The sequence below is a fragment of the Mangifera indica genome, chromosome 2 (assembly GCF_011075055.1).
Source record: "Mangifera indica cultivar Alphonso chromosome 2, CATAS_Mindica_2.1, whole genome shotgun sequence".
Lineage (NCBI taxonomy): Eukaryota > Viridiplantae > Streptophyta > Magnoliopsida > Sapindales > Anacardiaceae > Mangifera > Mangifera indica.
The window spans coordinates 21,549,532-21,556,332 of record NC_058138.1 but is presented as its reverse complement, the minus strand read 5'-3'; the positions used below and the strand labels follow the sequence as shown (position 1 = coordinate 21,556,332).

General features: G+C 33.8%; 1 protein-coding gene across 1 annotated transcript; it reads right to left on the bottom strand.

Moving 5' to 3' along the window:
- Positions 1-1,285: 1,285 nt before the first annotated feature.
- Positions 1,286-5,033, bottom strand: LOC123197030. The gene is made up of 2 exons (XM_044611213.1): positions 4,427-5,033; positions 1,286-3,182 (listed from the first exon to the last, which is right to left on the bottom strand). The coding sequence occupies exons 1-2, from the start codon at positions 4,533-4,535 to the stop codon at positions 1,582-1,584; spliced, it is 1,710 nt and encodes a 569-aa protein (XP_044467148.1). The 5' UTR covers positions 4,536-5,033; the 3' UTR covers positions 1,286-1,581.
- Between the last annotated feature and the right edge of the window lie 1,768 nt (positions 5,034-6,801).

Here is a 6,801-nt window from a genome sequence, read left to right as displayed (position 1 = left end):
GGTAAACAGGCTGAAAAAATATAAACCGGATATGGAACTTTTATGGACAAGTTCTTATCCAAAACCAGTCCGGCCAATTTTGGTTCTTGTTCTGGTTCCTAACTTTACAAATAAATTAAAATTATAAATAACTCAAAACCTAAATCTCAAAGAATGTTAGAATCGTTGAAAGGAAAGTGGGTTTATTAACAACTTTGCTTGAGAAAATTATAATCAATGGCAGGGGAACATTATTCAACATTTGATAAAATTTTATAGCTGAATTAATTTTTGTATAATTAACTATTTCATTTGTTTAAATAATTTTAAAGTTATTATTAGCATGTAATGTCATATAAATAAAAAATAATATATATTATAAAGTATATATAAAAATTAGTATAATATGATAAGTATATCATATTATATAATACAAATTAGTCAGTATCAATAGTTTTGCAAATACAAGTAATACACTTCTTTAGAATAATGGTGATACGGTGGGGATGTATTTAAATTAGGTTTTATTGTGATAATTTATAAAATATGATGTAGAAATGTATCCTATTTAGTACGAGATACAAATATTTGATTTTTTATATACAATTAGATTGCCAATTGATTATGATTGAGAGGCAAGGCAAAAGGGATTCTAAATTTACAAAAGTTAAACTGAAACCTGTGTAAAGTTGAGCCAATCTAATGAAGTTAATTAAGGTAAATACGTTTTATTTTATTTGTCATGTTTCTAGGAATATGACAAGGTCAAAATCCCTAATGTCTTACATTTGATTGAGGGATATATTACCAATTAATCAAAAACCCTAATTTCTTACATTGATTTATGTATAGGTCATCGATTCCCTAATTTCAGGATTTGATTTAGGAATATAGTATTGAGTACGAGATTCAAAGTTCAACTTAAGTATAAATAAACAGCTTAGTTTTCTAAGTCCATCAAACCCGTCTTGTATACATAATTTTATTATTTTGTTTAGAATAATGCTATATCCATAATTTATACATAAATAATAGTATATCACTATATAATTAAATAATTAAATAGTTAAAAATTAAAAATAAACTAACACCCAATCACAAAATGACATGTCATTATTTGTACATATAATTTTATTATTTTTTTCATTGTAATGAGATTTGAGTTTGGTTGATGGCAGTGCATCTCTCTAATTTTCATTATGTCCAAAGCCAAAAAAATACGTTAATGAATGTGTAATCTTATGCATCCACACTTTTAATACGTATACAAATTATGTGTAATCATATAATTGAAAATTACTTTATCTTCAATTTAAAATCATATAATCATATGATGCACTTAAATTGTATACCAAAAGTGTATACGCATAGTTTTGTTATACACTAATTTCAAGGATTTATGTGAAAAATCACACTGCATATTACTTGATCGATCTTTTACGTGCAGAATCACATGAAGCACTGCAGACCCAACAAATCTTCTACAACCAGACATGATTCAAACTGTATTTGACAAATCGTGGGAGAGAGCTCTTTTATCACACTCTGCATATTACTCGCACAGGCCCTCATCTATGAGCTTATATTGTATGCACCATGAACCTACCATCTTTCATCACCCAACCAATTGTCCTTCTCTTTCGGTCCAGTCGGTCCTTCCTCACCGTAAAGCTCCGTAGGAAACAAGTCAAAGAGATTTTCGACCGAAAATCGAACAAAAAATGGAAGAAGATTGATTATCTTATCCAGCTCCGATCGTGAGTCGTATACAATAGTTGGACCCCACTCTCTCATATACTGTAACCAGCATGGTTCAGTTATAGCTCCATCTCCAAGATACTCAGCTGCAATAATCTGATACTTGGCACTTGAATCCACTGAAAATTTACTTGGAGCACAATCATTCCTCACTCCTATCCCTAACTTTGATGACCCTTGAAGGTATGTTCCTGGATGTGGAAAACTGGCATGACCATGCTTAGAAGAATACACAATTGGTTTATTCCCTTCAATAAACTCTAAGTTAAAAGCATGCACCCATCCACCGCCACTGTGCTCTGAAAAGTAAACTTTCCACAGTTCTCCTGTGAAGTTGTTTATGCGTAGGGTGAAGTGCTCCCAATCACTCACATGTTCTCCTATCTTGGTCATTTCAATACTCATTAACCCAATTTTGAAGGTGGCCGGTCCATTGAAGGGACAAAATACCCACATCACTATATCAGTAAATGTTCCTCCTAAGATTGGTTTGACATGAACATAAAGTTCTGCAGTCTCCAAGTTTCCCTTCTTGAGATAATTTCTTGCTTCATCCTCTTCTGGTAAATCTATCCAGAATGCACCATCATTTTCCCCACCACAAGGCAAGTTTAAGCCTCTATAATCAATTGGTTCACCTTTCTTCTTCCCATCTTGGTATAAGAGTGCTCCATTTTTGAAAAACCACGGCACTGATGATGGCATATACTCCTCATCAGGATGAAAGAACACTGTTGGTCCATAGTGATTGATAAGTGCATGAATCTGGTTCAAATTTGGCATTGCATGCAGCGTGGGGTCAAGATTCTTCAAACAAACAATATCTAGCTGTTCTTCAGACTCTAAGTAGGTACCACAATAGAATGTCCCAACAGAAACGCCCCTTGCAAACATTCCTCTTATGCAGGGTCTATGGCTCCAGACCTGAAATGGGAACTTGGAATGATTTGAATCCATACTAATTATCACATCACAAGTTTCACAAATGTCCGTAAGATCCTCTCTGACACACCTAACTTCCTCAGGTTCAGGCTCCTCTGGTGTAATGGTAACCACAATGCCCATAGCCTTATAACCAACTGGCGGATTTGGTAGCCAAAAGTAACCACTATGATCATAGTGTGGATCTGTCCTCCAAATTAATGAGTAGTTAACAGGCTTTCTGAGAGCTGGAAGATCTAGTAGTGAATCATCCAAATTACCAGCTTGTGTCTCAGAGGCAGTAGCATCACGAGCCACAAGAAGAGACCCTCTCAAAGGCTGATTATTGGACTGGCAATAGTGACCAAGACAGTAAAAGCCGTCTGGGATTCCTACGGGCTTATAAAATGTGGCACCTTTTGCTTTTCCATGCAATAGATTGCAGCTCCAAATGCTCTCAAACTCAGTAACTTGGAAAACTTCTAGTTCTCCTAAGTGTATTCTTCCGGTAGCAAAACCTTGGCCTGTAAAGATGACAAAGCATCATTTTCCAAAGTTAGAAATCAGTATAAGAATAAATTCCTCGATTATGTAAGCAATTTAAAAAGAGATATTCTAATGTTGTTAATGATCAAGTTCACATTGCTCATAATTAACCATATAAAATGTGGCACTTCCACGAATTTAAAATAAGTATATGCGATAGAAATACAAAATTGATCATATATCACAAGCTCAAAAGCAACCAAAAGTCTTCAGCAACCTGTCAAAGGTCATGGACGATACAATAGTAAGGAAAATTAAGAGTCCTCTGCCCAATACCATCCCAACCAATTTCTTACTAAAAAGAGGAACTCAAAATAGGTCCTAAATGGTTGAACAAACAACAAGCATAAGCAATTCTCATTAAACTTCTGATTTAATTTTATCAAGTAAAGAACAATTACTTTCCATCTTCCCATGCTCTACTCATAGAAAAGAAAAAAATGAAACAAAAAGAAAAATTAGATGCCATCATCGATAAAAGAATATAGTCATAGTATATACTCACAAATTTCATTCAAGCTTCAATTTTCAAGGTGTTCTGACTTTCTACTTGTATACAAGTTGACCAAGTTGATGATTATGAGCAATTTTTTCTTAATAAAACTTCACATTAATCCATGTCAAACTAATTAAATAAATAGTATTTGAAGCAAAATGAATTTGATACGTTAAATTTATGTTTTCTAGCAACATAACAAGAAACCATTCCAATTTCCAGAGAAGCAAACTCCAGCAGAATTGCATATGGATTTTAATTATGGAGAAGCAAACTCATGAAGAGCCTCAAGGCCCTCAACCGAGTCCAGAATGCTTAAAAGCTGTGCCACTTCAAGAATAATTGAGCAAAATCAATTGATTTATCGGTGTTAAGCAGGGACCACCGACAAATTATATGTGTAAAAGAGAGAATGGATATACATGGCATATTCTCATATCTATTTCATCATCTTCATCATGATCATTAAATCTCGAAAAAGTAAAAATTAAAAAAGTAATAATAATAATAGATCATGAAAATTAGAAGAACAGTTGAAGATGAAAGAAACACTACCAGAAACCAATCGCCATATGAACTATTTTAAAAAAAAAAAAGATCATCATTTAGAATATGCGACGTAAAATTCACAAAATAATAACCCCATTTGGTTTTTTTTTTTTTTCAATGAAAGGGAAAATAATGAACTAGAATTTATGCTTTACAAAGTGGGGTGCACGTGCGAACCTTGTGGCCACTTCGGAAGTGGAGAAGGCAAAGAGAAAGGTTGTGGCTCGGGCGAATTGTACTCAAACTCAGTGAGTCGGTTCCAGTAGAAGCACTCGCAAGAAAACATTTTTACCACAAAAGATTTTCCAAAATTAGAAACCCACCAAAACCCAGAAATTATTTATCCAGGAGACGATCTTCACCCAAGTCTCCCCAGCTCTATGCACTTACAACTCAGAAGAAGCAGAAAAAGAAAGATGACGACAGAGTTTTACAGTAAAGAAAAAATAGATAAAAAGTAAACAAAACTCCTCATCTCTCCTCGAAAACTCTCACTCAATCAACATAAATTTGAGTGAAAGACAGACAAAGAGAGAAGGGGAAGACTAGCAAAAATTAGCAACAAATCAGAGAGAAAAGAAGAGATATTATTGTCCTTATCTAATAGCTTGAAAGAATAATGAAGAGAGATGATGGCTTACTTTGTCTTAAAAAGAAAGAAAAGGAAGGTTGAGTCAGAAGACAGGAAACGGATCAAAAGTAAGGAAGACGGAGAGCTTTTCTTTGTATTTATTTTCTTTATTTCACTGCTTTTTTATCCTACAATTCATCACAACCTACCGCCAGGCTCTCCTCATCCATTAATTTTCAATAAAGTGTTTAATAATGTTTGTATAATTAATTAAATGTTTGTATAAACATTGATGTATTAGGATGTAATTAAATATTTTTAATTAAAAATCAAATAAATATTTAATTAAAATTGTAAATAATAATAATAATAATAATAATAATAATATATAATTAAATATTAATTTAATTTAATTTAAAATTATTTAATTAAATAATAAAAATATTTAATTAGAATATAAATAATATATCTAATAAAAAAATTCCACTTATTTGGTGTGTATTTTTATTTTTTAATAATTAATAAAATTATATATATTTATTTATAATATATATTATTATGTTATGAGATAATTTTAACTTAAAGGTATAAATAATATTATCTAATTATGTATATATAAAAATATAATAATAATATATTAAAATAGGGTGGACAAATAGAGTGAAGTCAAGTCCATGAATATTTGGTGAGGATCCACGTGTTACGCACACCTAACACGAAAATAATTGTTATTTTGTATTATTATATAGGCAAATGATTTTTTCCCACCCAACCTTTTGTCATTTTATAATTATTAAGGAGAATATTAAAATTTTAAAAATATTTAAAAAAAACCTCATTATATTTTTCACAAACAAAATCATAAAATCAGTGGAATTCACAATCAAAACTTGATAAAAGGTGGAAAATGTTGTTTTTAAATTTCGAGAGTATAAAAGTAACTGAGACCAAAAGTAGGTGGAAAATGGATATTATTAATTGGCCAAACGACTATTTCCCACCCAAGGTTTGATGTATTCTCAAAAGTCCCCCCTTTAACTATGGAAACACCAAATACCCACCCATGGCCGGTTAGATTTAACCAAACCCTAACGCCTGAAAATTTTATCTCCTTTTGTCTTCCTAAACTTTAAAAACTGAAATTTTCCCCCCGCCTAAGTTTTAAAAAATTACAGTTTCACCCTAGGGTTTGGTTTTGAAATCTCCGGCGACCTCTCCGGCTCCGTTGCCGACGACCGCTCCCTCCCGAAGTAACCTCTCCTTCCGGCGATCTCTTTCCTCCCATTTGGAGGTCCTATCGACGCCCGGAGACGTCGTGGGAGACGAAGAACTTCGTCGGGAAGACGAAGTTCTTCGTCTTCCCAGACGAAGACGACGTCGTCTTCGTCTAGGAAGACAGTCGTCTTCCCAGAGGTCTTCTTCTGGGAAGACGATCGTCTTTCCAGACGAAGACGACGCCGTCGTCTTCGTCTCCCACGGCGTCTCCGGGCACCGATCGGACCTCCAAATGGGAGGAAAGAGATCGCCGGAAGGAGAGGTTGCTTCGGGAGGGAGCGGCCGTCGGCAACGGAGCCGGAGAGGTCGCCGAAGATTTCAAAACCAAACCCTAGGGTGAAACTGTAATTTTTTAAAACTTAGGCGGGGGGAAAATTTCAGTTTTTAAAGTTTAGGGGGGCAAAATTAGATTCTATTTTAGTTTATTTTTAATATTATAGCAAAAATGACGATTTTACCCCTACCACTATTAAGGTTTGGTTAAATCTAACCGGTCATGGGTGGGTGTTTGGTGTTTCCATAGTTAAAGGGGGGACTTTTAAGAAAACGCTAAACCTTGGGTGGGAAATAGTCGTTTGGCCTTATTAATTTGATTCAAACAAGTCGGAGCCGCCCGTATTAGACTTACAACTTTGAACACTTTATTTTATGCTAAGGACAAATGCATGAGTGCACAAAACGACAATAGTAAAACTAGCCAGCTTGT

Excerpts from the sequence above, each read along its gene's own strand:
- LOC123197030 (XM_044611213.1), bottom strand. The coding sequence starts at position 4,535 with ATGTTTTCTTGCGAGTGCTTCTACTGGAACCGACTCACTGAGTTTGAG. Across the intron at positions 3,183-4,426 it reads ACTTCCGAAGTGGCCACAAG|GCCAAGGTTTTGCTACCGGA; the intron begins GTTCGCACGTGC and ends TCATCTTTACAG.